The sequence below is a fragment of the Entamoeba dispar genome, genomic scaffold, assembly GCF_000209125.1.
Source record: "Entamoeba dispar SAW760 scf_1105229462345 genomic scaffold, whole genome shotgun sequence".
NCBI lineage: Eukaryota > Evosea > Mastigamoebida > Endamoebidae > Entamoeba > Entamoeba dispar.
Window position 1 is genome coordinate 1,675 of NW_001855146.1, and position 12,948 is coordinate 14,622.

At 26.2% G+C, this 12,948-nt stretch overlaps 6 protein-coding genes across 6 annotated transcripts, besides 17 other annotated features; 2 read left to right on the forward strand and 4 right to left on the reverse strand.

The window, feature by feature from the left end:
• Nucleotides 1-189: 189 nt before the first annotated feature.
• Nucleotides 190-243: a sequence feature (AT_rich).
• A 173-nt stretch (nucleotides 244-416) lies between these two features.
• Nucleotides 417-459: a sequence feature (AT_rich).
• Nucleotides 460-1,334: 875 nt separating this feature from the next.
• Nucleotides 1,335-1,386: a sequence feature (AT_rich).
• Nucleotides 1,387-1,494: 108 nt separating this feature from the next.
• Nucleotides 1,495-1,596: a sequence feature (AT_rich).
• A 62-nt stretch (nucleotides 1,597-1,658) lies between these two features.
• On the forward strand, nucleotides 1,659-2,660 carry EDI_217830 (uncharacterized protein; the record flags this gene model as incomplete). The annotated part of the gene is made up of 1 exon (XM_001739662.1): nucleotides 1,659-2,660. The coding sequence occupies one exon, from the start codon at nucleotides 1,659-1,661 to the stop codon at nucleotides 2,658-2,660; it is 1,002 nt and encodes a 333-aa protein (XP_001739714.1).
• Nucleotides 2,661-2,894: 234 nt separating this feature from the next.
• Nucleotides 2,895-3,030: a sequence feature (AT_rich).
• Nucleotides 3,031-3,044: 14 nt separating this feature from the next.
• EDI_217840 (40S ribosomal protein S4, X isoform, putative) lies at nucleotides 3,045-4,227 on the reverse strand (the record flags this gene model as incomplete). The annotated part of the gene is made up of 2 exons (XM_001739663.1): nucleotides 3,045-3,665; nucleotides 3,868-4,227. 2 exons carry the CDS (start codon nucleotides 4,225-4,227, stop codon nucleotides 3,045-3,047), a joined length of 981 nt encoding a protein of 326 aa, XP_001739715.1.
• Nucleotides 3,837-3,862: a sequence feature (AT_rich).
• Nucleotides 4,228-4,269: 42 nt separating the features above from the next.
• Nucleotides 4,270-4,372: a sequence feature (AT_rich).
• Nucleotides 4,373-4,436: 64 nt separating this feature from the next.
• Nucleotides 4,437-7,427, reverse strand: EDI_217850 (caldesmon, putative; the record flags this gene model as incomplete). The annotated part of the gene is made up of 1 exon (XM_001739664.1): nucleotides 4,437-7,427. The coding sequence occupies one exon, from the start codon at nucleotides 7,425-7,427 to the stop codon at nucleotides 4,437-4,439; it is 2,991 nt and encodes a 996-aa protein (XP_001739716.1).
• Nucleotides 5,619-5,724: a microsatellite.
• Nucleotides 5,793-5,887: a microsatellite.
• Nucleotides 6,051-6,223: a microsatellite.
• Nucleotides 6,821-6,855: a sequence feature (AT_rich).
• Nucleotides 7,428-7,693: 266 nt separating the features above from the next.
• EDI_217860 (uncharacterized protein) lies at nucleotides 7,694-9,878 on the reverse strand (the record flags this gene model as incomplete). Its single annotated transcript, XM_001739665.1, has 2 exons — nucleotides 7,694-8,026; nucleotides 8,079-9,878. 2 exons carry the CDS (start codon nucleotides 9,876-9,878, stop codon nucleotides 7,694-7,696), a joined length of 2,133 nt encoding a protein of 710 aa, XP_001739717.1.
• Nucleotides 9,879-9,921: 43 nt separating this feature from the next.
• Nucleotides 9,922-9,996: a sequence feature (AT_rich).
• A 39-nt stretch (nucleotides 9,997-10,035) lies between these two features.
• On the reverse strand, nucleotides 10,036-11,049 carry EDI_217870 (PAP-associated domain-containing protein, putative; the record flags this gene model as incomplete). The annotated part of the gene is made up of 1 exon (XM_001739666.1): nucleotides 10,036-11,049. One exon carries the CDS (start codon nucleotides 11,047-11,049, stop codon nucleotides 10,036-10,038), a length of 1,014 nt encoding a protein of 337 aa, XP_001739718.1.
• Nucleotides 10,522-10,561: a sequence feature (AT_rich).
• A 159-nt stretch (nucleotides 11,050-11,208) lies between the features above and the next one.
• Nucleotides 11,209-11,268: a sequence feature (AT_rich).
• A 1-nt stretch (nucleotide 11,269) lies between these two features.
• Nucleotides 11,270-11,349: a microsatellite.
• A 78-nt stretch (nucleotides 11,350-11,427) lies between these two features.
• On the forward strand, nucleotides 11,428-12,786 carry EDI_217880 (uncharacterized protein; the record flags this gene model as incomplete). The annotated part of the gene is made up of 3 exons (XM_001739667.1): nucleotides 11,428-11,640; nucleotides 11,746-11,829; nucleotides 11,923-12,786. The coding sequence occupies 3 exons, from the start codon at nucleotides 11,428-11,430 to the stop codon at nucleotides 12,784-12,786; spliced, it is 1,161 nt and encodes a 386-aa protein (XP_001739719.1).
• Nucleotides 12,349-12,369: a sequence feature (AT_rich).
• A 25-nt stretch (nucleotides 12,787-12,811) lies between the features above and the next one.
• Nucleotides 12,812-12,832: a sequence feature (AT_rich).
• Between the last annotated feature and the right edge of the window lie 116 nt (nucleotides 12,833-12,948).

The window sequence follows — 12,948 nt, forward strand, 5'->3', positions numbered from 1 at the left end:
GAAGAATAAATAGACATAGCAATAAGAAATAATGTTGTTGAATAATTTTGGTAGATGAGTTTATATATCAAAGAAATATAATTTTACTTAAAGACTCAATTAACAATTAAAATTCGTAGAAAGGTTTGAATGGTTTCAATAAAAAAAATATTTTTAGTATAAGTATATTTCATCTAAACTATCTTCTTGAAATTTATTATTTTTTTGATAGTAGATTTTTATTATTTTTTTTAATTATTTATACTATACATATCTTTTTACTCACCTTTTGGGGGTTCTATTAGTTATTCTTAACATGAATTTTTTTCTTTATATTAGATATTCTTAATATATCAGGAAATTTAATTTTCCGTTTCCTACTTTTTTATAGTTCTTGACTTTTCTTATCTGATATCTCTCGTTCAAAAAATGTTGTGTTATTTTATTTCAATTAAAATTACATTTTTTTATATATTTTTAGAATAGGGGTAGTTTTATTACTCTCACAGTTATATCTATTTGTTCCGGTATTCTTGTTCTAGTAAATAGCTTTCGAAACAAATTATTTGTTTCACTTGTTTGGGTTGTTATTGTAAAATCGCAAAAAAAGAATGAAAATCTTTATTTATTCAATAACAAATAAACCTTCTTTAAACATCTATAAGGTTTATTTTTTTTCTTTTATATTTGAACTATTTGTTGAATTGTTATTTTAGTTCAATTGTAAAAATTTGAAATAAGATAACAAACTATCAGTTATAGCACATTATATTATAAATAAAGGACTATGTTTTTAATTAGTTTAATTCAAATTAAAATAGAGTTCAACGAAAAAAATAAAATTAGTTATTTATGTAATAACAGTTAAAATAAAGTAACTATCATAAACGTCTTTAATTATTTTGTTTTCATTACCCTTTTCATTTATTTTTAATCCTTCTTATCATTTTTATACTCTTAAATAAAACAAATATCAGTACTTTATTCTGTTTATGAAACAACTCATTTTATTCTTTTCTTTCTTCTTTTTTTGTATTTAGCTAATTAATATTTTGTTACTGGTTATGAACAAAATGAACTCTCTTTTTTTCTATTTAACTTCTTTTTAACTGATTGATTATCTCTTTTATACGGTTTAATCTTTTTATTCACTTCTGGTTTGAAGCTTACTTTCTTTAAAAATATCTAACTTATCTTATGTAATGAAATTGAAACAAACTGTCTTTTTTATAAACAAATAAAAAAACAATTCATTCTGAATCATTTAATTGGTCTCTCTTTTTTTTGTTAAAACGTAAAGTATTTTTAATGAAATAATTTGTTGGTAATGAGAAAATCTCCAGTTATTCAACATCAATAAAAATATTTATTTTGACTTATAATATCTTTGATATTTTAAAAAATTTTGTTGAATCTTTAGTTTCTACTGTGAGGGGTAATCCAATAGCCATTACAAGTCACAGTATTTGAATATATTTCAGTATGGTCTGTATCTTTTTATGTCAAACTTAATGGTATATTAAACATTTTTAATATAAAGAGAACTAAAAATAAGAAATGAATTATTATTAAAAATCTTCTTTTTATAAAAAAGAACTAATTATTAAGTAATTATTAGTTTTATGAGCCAATCACCAAAAGAACCTACCATTTCTGAATTAATTAACACAATCTATTCAATGAACACTATGATCAAACACATTTCTAAACAATGTGACCAACTTCGTAATGATGTAGATCTTCTAAAATGTTCAATTCTAAAGAGACCTTGGGTTAACCCATTTAATCAAACAACAACTAATAATCCATTCATCCAAGAAATAAACACTAATCCATTTAATCAACCAATAAACGTTAATCCGTTTAATCAACCAATAAACGTTAATCCGTTTAATCAACCAATAAACACCAATCCATTTAATCAAACAACAACCAATAATCCGTTCATTCAAGAAAAAATACCTAATCCCTTCACTCAACCAGTAAGTGTAAATAACCAAAAACCCCAACCTAGTCCAAATAACAATGATAAACCAGAGCCTAACCAAAACAATGATAAACCACAATACAATCCTTATGTACTGTCTACAATTTCCACAACTGAGCAATCACTAAAGAGCTTAAACAACTTTAGTAATTCTGAATCAAAAACGTCTTCTTTAAACACAACCAATCTAGGCTTATTAAAATTCTCTAATCCTTTTAGTTCTCGGCTTAACCAAAACACAACTACAAATTCATTTTTATCCTTCTCATTTGAACCCTCTCATTTGAAAACAAATTCAACACCACCCAATCCTTTTAAATTTGAAGTTCAAACACCTGCAGACAACTTTGGATTAGTCCCAAAATCAGACAAAGAGTCAGTGACAACTTGTTTCACATCTTTTTTAACAAACACCTCTAAAGAAAAGACAACAACAACCACTTCAAAAAATTGTTGTGACACTATTAAATCAGAAGAAAAGTCTATTAAGAGTGACAACAATGATACTATTAAAAGTGATGATATTGCTGATAAAGAACAAATTCCTGAAAACAAATGTATAGATCCAGAAGATAAAACAAAAGAGGGTCCCGTTAAAGAATTTGTTGAAGGTAATGAAAATGGAAGTGCTGTTTGTTTACAAGATGACACTAGAAAGAAAGAAAGTAAGGTGTCTGTCTCAATAAAAAATTGACCATCAAACAACTGATGATTTTTTAGTATTGACCATGAAGAAAAGTACCTTGGTTTAAAGAAGTAGTAATTCATTTTTCATTGTTGAGTAATTTCTTTTAAATCACAACTAATCAAATAGTGATATTGAAGACATAAGAAAAATAAGTAAAATGAATGGTCAGAAACAAAAGAAAAGAAGAGCAATAAATAATTTGAGTGTTAGAACAAAACAATAGAATTAGATAAACCCTGGTATAAAAAAGAAAAAATAATTTTCAAAAATATAATAGTATAATAAAAAAACAACAATTAAAATCATTTTTATTTCTTAATCTCTTTTATAAATAATTTATTATTTATTTTAAAAAACTAAACTTTTTAATTTAAAACCACTTGTCTTAATTTATTTCTTACCAATTTTCTTGCCTGGAACTACTTTCTTGTTTCCTTTAGATTTCTTTGGTGCTGCTTGTTTCTTTGGATATTTCTTGTAAATCTTTTCAACTTGTTCTTCTTTCTTTTCTACAATAGCTTTTGGTGTAACTTTCTTTTCAGTAGTGGTCTTTGATTTCTTTGATGCTTTTTGAATACCAGCCTTTTGCATCTTGTTCTTCTTAATAGTTTCATTGACTTGTTGTAATAATGGTTTCTTAATTCCTTTATCAAGTGGAAGATTAACAAGAGTTTCTGTTCCTTTACCAATAACAAAGACGTTGTTTAATCTAGTAGTGAAAGTGTTTCCTTTAGCATCTTTAATGTGAACAATTTCAAATGACCCTGGATGAACTTCTCTTTTAACAATAACTCCAACACGACCCATACCATTACCACCAATCATCATAGCAGTATTTCCAATATCAAACTTAACAAAATCAACAATTTTTCCTGTTTCAAGATTAAGTTTGATTGTATCATTAGCTTGAAGTTCTGGATGTGGATATCTAATAGTTCTACCATCATGAGTAACAATGTATGGAATAGCACCTGTTCCAAGAACTCTCTTTTCAATTTTACATAACTTGAACTAATAAAATAAGTATTCTTCTTGTTTATATAAACTCGTCATTTAACTATCACGAAACTACCAATAACATCAGTTCTTTGCAACAAATATAAACTGTCTTCAATTTAAATTCAGTTCTCCAAGAAATTCATCATATGTAATTGATCAGTTTCTTTGTGACAAGTTAAACACAATTTTTAATTTAAAATTAATAAAAACAAACTTTTGCTTGTTCAGCAGTCAATGGAACTAAGCAGAATCTTCTTTTAGTGTTATACATTAATCTAAAGTTTTCTTTAGTTCTTGGGATAGAAAGAACATCCATAAATCCAACTGGATATCTTGTATCAGTTCTAATCTTTCCGTCAATTTTGATTGTTCTGTTTTTAACAATCATTGTAACTTCTCTTCCATTTAATGCATAATTTAATCTATTTCTCAAAATGAGAATAAGTGGAAGACATTCTTTCATTCCATGTGGTCCATGTGATGGTTTTGGTGCAAAAGTTCCTCCTAATTTAGAAAGCATCCAATGGTGTGGTGCATTTAATCTCTTCAAGTGGTGTCTTGGTCCTCTAGCCATTTCAGAAAACGACTGGTTGAATTATCTTAAAATATAAAACCCTTTTTTTCTTTTTAACTAATTCTATTTAATTAGTTTATTTAATTATTCTTAATAATTTTCTTTTATATTTTATTTAAAATAGTTTTTTTAATAATATTTATAACTTTTTCATTTGTTTTAACAAACTAATCTTTTTTAAAAAATGAATAACACAATAAAAAAATGAATTAATTGTTTTGTCTTTCATAGCGTTGTTTATTCAAATCTTTTAATTTTTTCTCAGCAGCATCTAACTCTCTTCTCAATTTAAGAACTTTGATTTGTGCCTCTCGTTCTTTAACAATCAGTTGGTAATCAGTTAATTTACTAAAATCAACACTCTCATCTTTTTCTTCTTTTAACCCACTAATTGCATTAACTGCTTTTACAAGTAATTCTGTGGCTTCTTTAACACTCTTCGATGCACTTTCAACTTTACCTAATGTTGGTGAATCAAAGTCAGCTTTAGATCGTGCTGCAGTGACTAATTGAACTGTAGCCTTAGCAACTTCACGACTAGAAGCAATTAATGCATCTTCATTCTTTTCACAACCAGGTGTAACATTGTTATTTGCAACAGTAACAATTTCTTTTGTAGCTTCAGCAACTGCTTTTCCTGCAGTAACTAATCCCTCAGACCAAACTTGATTTGGTGCATAGGGCTTTGTTGGTGTAGCTAATTTCTTTCCTAATGCAACTCTTTCTTTTTGAGCTAAAGCTGCTGCATTAACAAGTGCAGCAGTTGCTTTAGCAATAGCTTGTGCACTTTCCATAATTGCTTGGTTAACATCCATTTCAGCACTTACTCCTTTTTTTGATTGTTTTAACCATTTTTCAAGGTCTTTAGCTAAGCCATTAATAGAATCAGCTGCTTTTAATAATTCTCGTTCAGCATCATCATCAATTCCACTGAAATTAACTGCTTCAGCAACTTCTTCAATTCCTTCTACAAGAGTTTTTTCTTTTGTCATATTGATATTAAAAATGTCTCCAGCTTCATTAACATGTTCTCTATCATTCCATTTATTCATTAATACTTTAACACTATCATATAAATCAGATGTGGCTTGTCTTAATTGGAGTTTCATTGCTTCATCTGCAATTTTTGGTTCAACTCCTTTAAGGTCTTCTAACAATGTTTGCATTGATTTATGGAAATTCTCTAATTCTTTTTCTGCTTCTTTTGGATGGTTTTGTTCTAATGCCATTCTATAAGCATTTCCAGTAGCATTAAGAATAGTTAAATCTCTTAAGACATTTTCTTTACTAGCATTTTTATTTCCTTCAATTGTCATGTCATTAAAGTTTTTCATCATTTCTTCAAATTCTTTTTCTACTCCTTTAACATTTGCTCCAACAACTCTCCAATAATCTTCTTCTCTTTCTTTTTCTAATATTTCATATTTTTGTTCCATTTCATTTACTTTTAATTCAAGTTCTTTTAATTCTTTTATTTTATCTTCTTTTTCTTTATTTAGTTGTTCAATATTCATGATATATTCATGATTCTTATCTTGTAATTTTTTTAATTCAACTTTCATTGTTTCATTTTCTAATTCTTTCTTTTTCTTATACTCATTCCATTCTTCCTCTTTCTTCTTCCAATTCTCAAGTTCTTTCTTTTGTTCTTCTAATTCTTGGATTAATTTCTTTTCATTTTCTCCAAGATTATTTTCTCTTAACTTTAATTCTTCAAGTTGTTTCTCTAATTCTTTAATTATTTTTTGAGCTTCTTCAACTTTATGTGAAAATTCTTCTTTTAATTGAGTCTCTTTTGCTATAACTTCTTTTAATTGATTTAATTCATTTTCAACTTCTTTTCTTTTCTCTTCTTCTTCTTTCAATTGTTTTTCTTTTTCATTTAATTGTTGTTGAATTTCCTTTAATTCTTTAATTTCATCTTCTTTTTTTGCCAATTCTTTCTTTAATTCTTCTGTTTCTTCACTTTTTCCTTTCCATTCTTCAACTTCCTTTTTCAATTGTTCAATGATAGCTTCTAACTCCTTAATTTTATCATTATTTCCTGATTCTTTTTCTTCATTCAGTTGTTTTAGTTCTCGTTTATGTTTTGCTTTTAATTGGTCTATAGTTATTTTTAATTCGTTTATTTGTTCTTCAAGTTCTTTAATTCTTTTGAGTAATTTATTGATTCTATCCATATCCACAACCTTTTCTACTTTGACAATAACTTCTTTTTCTTTTTCAATAGCAACAGGTTGTTTCTTTTGCTCTTCTTCTTTAGCAAAATCAAATGGTGCAATTGTTGGTTGTTGTGGAACTGGTTTAACTTCTTCAAATTTATTGAAGTCAAATGGTTCAAATATTGGTTGTTGTGGTTCTTGTTTTGGAGGTGGTGTTGGTTCTTTAGGAGGTGGTGTTGGTGATTTTGGATGTCCTAAAGTGATGACACTAAAATCAGGTGGCTGAGAGGATAGTTGTGGAACCGTAACCAAAGCAGTAACATCCCTGATAACACTAATTTGGTCGAATATATTTTTAAGGTCATAGTGCATTGTGTTAAATTGTGAAATCAAATCTTTATATCGTTGGTCATGATGAAGAGAAACAAAAGTATTAAAAATAATTTCATAAAACATATAATAAATACCATTTAATTCTCTCATTAAAGTGACTAACATTGCCATCAATGATAGTATTCTTTTTACATTTAATACTTTTAAAATAGCATTAGTATTATCTTGACATACCCTTAAATGTTTCATTAATGGTTCAACAATTGAACTAACACTTTCATAAGAATTAATTTTCATTCGACCAATAATTTTCTTGAATAAATCTGGGTCCATTGATCCTGGAATAAACTGATTATTTGTATGTAATTCAACTTTACTTTCTAAGACTCTGATGAATTTAAGGAATAAATCAGTTGCAACGTTCTGTGGTTGCGAGCGTTTGAATCTATCTAATTCTGGAATCCATCCTAAATTAAATGTTTTAGTTGTACAAGCTTGTTGAGGTCCATCTAGCATAATTCTATGAATAATTTCCAGAGCTTTCATTTGGGTTACTGGTGTTCCTTTTTTTATTTTTTCTAATAATTGATGATAGAGCATGACACAATATTGTTCAGTACTACATGAACAAATTAATTTTCTAACATGTTTGTCTTTTGGAAAAGAGTCAGCAGGGTCAGTTGCTTTATTGATAGTTTTCTCCATTTAATAATCAAAGATGAGATTTTTTCAAGTTCTTATTCTGCCTTTACAGCCATTTTTAGACTTCTTTCACTGAGCAAACAAAACTACTTATTTATTGATCTTTTTTCCTTATTTTTTTGGTTTTGATGATTCTTGTTTACCAAAATGATGTTATCTTTTTTCAGAAAATGAACTTTTTTTTTATTAGACATTTCAATAACTATGACCGTTCGTGAGAAATAAATGGATAAGGAAAGTAACTTGATACAATAAAACAAAGAAATTAATTATATCACCATACATGAATCAATTTGATATTCTTTATAAATATTGTAAAGAAATGGTTCTTGTCCATAATTTATATGTAATTCCTTAAATAAACTAAGTGATATTGCTGCATCAATACCTTCCCAGTCAATCTTTTTGGTATATCCTTTTATTCCATCACAAGTAAAAAAGAGTTCATGTGTAGTTGAATTAAAACCACACCCAATAACATTTTTATTTCCATCATATAGTCCATAAGGTTTGAATGAATAAGCGATTTTATGGTCACCCTCATAAACATTTCCACTATCATTCATATATCCAATAGAATATTTGATGTTACCAATGTATTCCTACTTTTTAATTTTTTGTTTTATTATCTAATTGTTATAAACAATAACAAACTGTTTCATCATATTCAAATTTTGTTGAGTGAATTATACCAATAGACATTAATGACTGGTGTTTTACTGTCACCTCAAAATATCTGATAGTAGAATCAACAATTTTTTCAGTACCATTTGGAAATACCAAATACATATTCTTACGATCATCTCCTTTATTATAAAAATTACTTGAAAATAGTGTATTGATTAACCATGAACTTATTTGTTTTTTTAATCGAATTTCAGTTCCACGAGACTGAACTCTTGAACAACTTACATAAAACCATCTTACTTGGAATAATTTATTGTATTTATTAGAACTCATTTTAGTAAATAACTGTAATGATGGTAAAAAGATACAGTTTTGTATTATTTCTTGGAATTTTATATAATCAACTCCACAATATTGTAATGGAGAAATCAAATCCTCATCATCTATGTCTTGATCTTCTGGTAATTGATTTATTTTATCAATATTATAAAAACTAATTTCTGAAGACTCTTCTATTTGAACAAATAAATTTTTGAATGAGACTGGATTAAAGTAACAATTCCTACTTGCCATTATAACAAATTCTTTTAGAGATTCCATTTTAATGTTCATTGTTACCTCTTCAACATCTTGTAATATAACTGATTCTATTGGACTAAATTTTAATTCAATAGAACAATAATTACATCCTTCAATAGCTATTTCTATAATATTTATTGTTTTATCTTTACCAATGAATTGAACATCATGACTTCCTAAAATATTTACTTCTCTTAATAATGGATAATCCCCTTCAAATGAAATATTCCCACATTCATTTAATGTTAATATTTGAAGATAGTCCATTACAATTGGCATTAAATAATAGTCATCAATTTGGTATTCAAAGCTAAGTGTTAATTCTAGTGTTAATACACATTTTGGTATGCTCCAATCATCATATTTTTTTCTTTTAAAAACATCTCCTTCTTCTTGTTCAAATGGTTTTTCAAAATGAAGTTTAATAATATCTGCATAACATTTTTCTATAATAGAATTAAATCTATTACAATTGAGTGTACCTTTAATATCAATTTTTCCTTCATCACATTCAACAGCCTCACTCATAAATTCACATTGACCATCACTAAAAGCTATATAATGATACTCAATTCCATCAAAACATTTTAACTCTTCTTTTGATTTAACGTGGGTACCAGTTGTATATTCTACTTGAATCATACCATTATGAGGAAGGTATTTTTTTATTTGACTAATCAAATTCTGTTCAGTAGAACTACTTCTTTTGACTAAATTAAATAACTCAATTCTTGTTGGAAAGTGAACAAACATCTGACTACCATCTTCAGTAAATTTTTTGAAAAATGCAATAACTAATTCAATATCTCCTCTAACACACCTTAAATTATTAAAATTTTGAGCATTGTCAATAAAAAATTGAGATGTTTCTTCAGGCATTCGTAATTCAGGACGACTTTCAGATTCATCTGTATAGTACAATGATATATGATAAACCTTTGATAATATTGATATAATGTCATTCATATTAGATGTTAAAATACTATTAAACATTGGATTTCGTATATTTGAGACTTTGTTAAATAATTTTTTAGAAAAGAAACAATAAGATAAACAATTCATTGTTTCAGGATTAAAATTTGTACAAAATTTAATAATACTTTCACTACTAGCAAACCATGGATTAATTTTTAATCGTTCAAGTGCTTCTTTACAAGTCTTACTAACTTGAAGAAATTTAAATACATCTGAATAAGTTTCAAAATGTAATGCGACGTGCATTAAATAAATAGCCTCCAAATGAGTCATTTAAAATAAATATAAAGTTCTCAATACTAAAAAAAGAGAAAAGAATATTACATTTATTATAACTTAAATTTTATTATTTTAGTAAATAAATAGCAATTAAATATTATTTTCAAATAAACACTACAATTAAGTCAATCATTAAAAGAGTTTATGGTTATTATAACGATTTATCATTGATTGTTCTATTTTCGTGAATAAGAGTAGGAGTACCTTGTTCACTAAATCGTTGATAAATAGCATTTCTAAAAACTAAAGTAGATGCTGCAATAGCAATAACATTAGATAATCTACTTCTTTTAGGTAAATATTTTTCTTTTGGAGTTTTGTATTGATAATTTATTCCAATTAATGTTTTCTTAAAGATGTATTGAACAGTAGTAAATTTAAAAGAAGTCCTACCAACATTATTTAATTCATCACAAGGATCAATAATCATTGGACATGATTCAGAATCATCTTCAGATCGATATTTACAATATCCACTAATTAATGAAACAGCAGTCATTCTCATTTTAAATAATGATCCATAAAAATTAAGAAATCCTGTAATAGCAACACCACAATCTTCTGTTGGATTATTTTTGAGATATGTACAAACTAAAAGAATAATTGCATAAGAACCTAAACCACCATGATATGGTTCATTTAATGAATTTTGAAATAATAAAAATTTAATAAATAATGAAAGTGTTCTTGCTAATGGGAATTCAGTTAATAACGTTTTAATATAAGTAGTAGTTACAATTCCATTATCACAATCAACAGAAATATCAATCGATAAAGCACATTCCAAATCAGTTAATTTAACAATAGGTATTTTAGCATTAGTAATTACATCATCTACTCTAATACTTTTTACTGTCCTACAAAGTTGAGCAACTCTTTTTAATACTCTAATTTTTCTTCCTATTGATAAAGAAGGTAATTGAGGAAATAATAATGCAATATCAACATCACTTGATGGTAATGATAATCCATAAACAAAACTTCCATATACTTGAACTTCACAATGTTCAATATTATTTTCAAAGAGTTGTTTAAGTTTATCTACACAATAATTTCTACATTTGATTTCTTCTGGTGTTAATTGAATAAATTCTTCAAATAATTTCATTTCTTTATCTAATGTCAAACACTCTTTCTTTTTTGTTCCATTTAACCATGCTGCCATCTTCTCTTCTTTCTCTTTGACTTCTTTTATCTTTCAAAGTTTTAATTCAAAGGGTTCCTCTTTAAAATTCTTTTCTTTATTTTTTCCTGAACCATTTTTTTCTCTCTCTTTTTCATTCTTTTTGGAAAAAATAGGGTTTTGTAAGGTTTTTTATCTTTGAAATTATTAATATAAAATAACATAATAATTAATATTATTATTTTATTAATTATTTTTTATCAATTAAAATAAATAACAACATTATAAACTATATTAAAAAAAAAAGGAAAATTGTAATTAAAAACAAAAAAAATATTAAAATGCTATAAAAAGTTCTAAGAATTTTGTTATAAAGAAAACAAAAAATTATGACAAAAAAGATCTTATCACGTCCAGTCAATGTCTAAACGTTTATTAAAAAGAGTGGTACAAACAGAAGTTTTTCAAAGTTATGGAATTCAAGAAGGAATAATATTAGATAATGAAACTAATAAATATCGAATATCAAAAGTTATTGGATACGGAGCATTTGGTATTGTTTTTTTAGCTAATAATATAAAAACGGGTGAGATTAATGCTATTAAAAGAGTTTCACAAGGTAAACGATCTAAAGTTTGTTATAATTATTAAATATAATGTTCAATTAAAAAGAAACTTAAAGAAATTTGTTTAAAGAAAACAAAAAGTAAACAAATGAAGAAATAATAATGAATATAGAATAAAGAATTAAGAATACAAGAAATGCTTCATCATCAAAATGTAATAAAATTAAAAGATTCATTTTTGAGTAAGTTATCAAATGTTTGTTGATTTTAATTTTGTTAAGAACAGACATAAATAATTAAAACAGGTTTTTTTAAAGAATAAAAAATAAACTACTAACATCATTCTTAGAGTTCAAGTTTTTGTTTAAATATAGTTATGGATTATTTACCACAAAACCTTTATCAATTTATGAGAAGTTTAAAAAAAAAAGTACCAATTATATACATTAGATTATTTTCATATGAACTTATTCGTGGATTAGCATATATTCATTCATTAAATATAATTCATCAAGACATTAAACCAGAAAATATTTTAGTTAATAAAAATACAGGAGATTTAAAGATTTGTGATTTTGGAAGTGCAAAAAATATTTTAGATTCATCAGAACCAAATGTTTCATATATTTGTTCACGGCATTATAGAGCACCAGAATTAGTATTTAGAACAAATAAATATAATAGCTCTATTGATATTTGGTCATATGGGTGTATTCTTGCAGAGATGTTCTTAGGAAAACCACTTTTTCCAGGGAGTAGTACTTCAGATCAAGTCATAAAAATAATAAAAATAATTGGAACACCTACAGAAGAAGAGATGAAAGCAATGAATAATGAAATTCCACCACCAATATTACCTAAAGTTGATGGAATTGGAATTGAAAATACGTTGAGATCATTTAAACCTCCTTCTCAAGCTATTCAAATTTTAACTCATACATTACAATATTCACCTGAAAAACGGTTGAGTGCTTCAAGACTAGTTACTAGTGAATTTCATAAAGAATTATTTAGTGAAGGAGTATTATTACCAAATGGAAATCCAATACCACTTTTAACTCAGTATGATGAAAATGAATGGAAAAGAGGAAAGGAGAATGAAACAATAGATAAAATGAAAGAATTTGTTGAAGGAGAAAAGAAACGTGTTCTTTCACAACACTTAATTAGAAAAGATAATGAGACAAAGGATACTATTTCAGATGCAAAATAATCTATTTTTATTGTGGATCATAGCGTAAATTAAAATATTTATTTTTCCTGTTTTAAGATTTTTTATTTTTCAATCATCAACTCAACATTTTGACATTTTTACTTGGACTTTTTCTTTTTTTTTGTGGAGTTATTTTTCTCTTTTTTTCATAAAAATTTATTA